At 68.3% G+C, this 1,402-nt stretch overlaps 1 protein-coding gene across 1 annotated transcript; it reads right to left on the bottom strand.

The window, feature by feature from the left end:
• Window positions 1-489: 489 nt before the first annotated feature.
• Window positions 490-1,197, bottom strand: EMIHUDRAFT_257922 (hypothetical protein; the record flags this gene model as incomplete). The annotated part of the gene is made up of 1 exon (XM_005762245.1): window positions 490-1,197. The coding sequence occupies one exon, from the start codon at window positions 1,195-1,197 to the stop codon at window positions 490-492; it is 708 nt and encodes a 235-aa protein (XP_005762302.1).
• Between the last annotated feature and the right edge of the window lie 205 nt (window positions 1,198-1,402).

The raw sequence follows: 1,402 nt of genomic DNA, 5'->3' as shown, positions 1-1,402 counted from the left end.
AGGAGAGGCTCCTGAGGGAGAGGGGGGGGGGGGGGGTGAGGGGAGAGGGGGTTGAGGGGCGGGCGAGCGGGGCGGGGCGAGGGGCAGGGCGAGGGGCAAAGTGGGGTCGGGCGGGGAGGGAGGGGGGAGGGGATGTTGGGAGGGAGGGGGGGGGGTGCCTGTGTTAAGCGGGGGTGGGTGGCGGCCTCTGCACGGCGGAGGAGACGCAGCCTCTCCCCCGCCCATGTCTATTGTAGGGTAGGGTTCGGGTCTGTTGTAGGGTAGGGGAGGAGGCGCAGCCTCTCTCCCGCCCATGTCCCGCGCCTCCCCTTCCTCTCGGCTGCCTCTCGGCTGCGTCTCGGCTAGTGTGACCCTCTGCACGGTGGAGAGGACGTAGTCGTGCGGGAGGAGGGGGTAGCGGACGAGGCGGAGCAGCTCGGCCTGCTCCTCGTGCGTGGTGTGCTCCTGCGCCCCCACCCACCGCACCACCGCCTGCAGGCGAGTCACTCGTCACTGAGTCGGTTGACGCACACAGCAGCCTCCACCCCACCGCTCCGCCGCCTCAAAGACGCGCTGCTCCTCCTGTGCGATCAGCTTGTCGTCCGAGACGAGCTGACGGACGAAGGGGAGGGGCATCCCGCTGAAGCCGGCAGAGGTGGAGACCTGCTCGAACGACCGGAGCGCCATCTGCATCGCCGTCGCCGACAGCTTCTCGAGCGTGTACGTGTCTGCCACTTTCCAAGCCTCGAGGCAGTTTGACGCGTCCACGCGCCGCGCGACCAGCTCCTGCAGCGAGCGGAGCAGCGGCTCGATCTGGAGGTAGTGCGCCGCCTCGAGCATCGAGATCAGGTCGCTCTCGTTCGTCATGCAGCTCCCCGTGTAGATGTACTCGAGGATGTTTGCGAACGTGTGTGCGCCCGGCACCTGAGAGAGCTTCACCGGCTGCTCCTGGTCCGCCCACTTTGGGCCGGCAAAGAGCTTGTCCAGGTAGTCCGACGCCGCCGCCAACACGTTGCGGTGGGCCGCGTATGACTTGCCGTCCACTATGATTGTCACGTCGGTAAGCTTCGCCTCCCGAAAGTACTGCACCATCCGCGCTGGCTGCGCGTGGCCGCCCGTGAGCTCGAGCGGCGCACGCGAGGTGTTGAGCGACGCCAGCGTCGACTCGTCTAGGCTGCAGGAGCCAGCCGGCCGCGCACGCTTTCGTGTGGCGACCATCGCCCTCCTACCCACCTCTGCCGCACAGAGAAAAGCTGTTGCGTTCGGCTCCTCCCCCGGTTAGGGGGTCTGCTACGGGCGCCACCAGGCTCCGTGCCCCACCTGCCTATCTACCCCAGCCAGCCAGCGGGAGCACCAGCGGCGGGGAGCGCTGCCGTCACGGGTTCGGCTCCATACCCGGATAGGGGGTCTGCAGCTGGCTTGT

This window comes from Emiliania huxleyi, assembly GCF_000372725.1.
Source record: "Emiliania huxleyi CCMP1516 unplaced genomic scaffold EMIHUscaffold_6897, whole genome shotgun sequence".
In the NCBI taxonomy this organism is placed as follows: Eukaryota; Haptophyta; order Isochrysidales; family Noelaerhabdaceae; genus Emiliania; species Emiliania huxleyi.
Note: the sequence above shows the minus strand (reverse complement) of the source record. Positions and strands in the feature narration are given on the sequence as shown.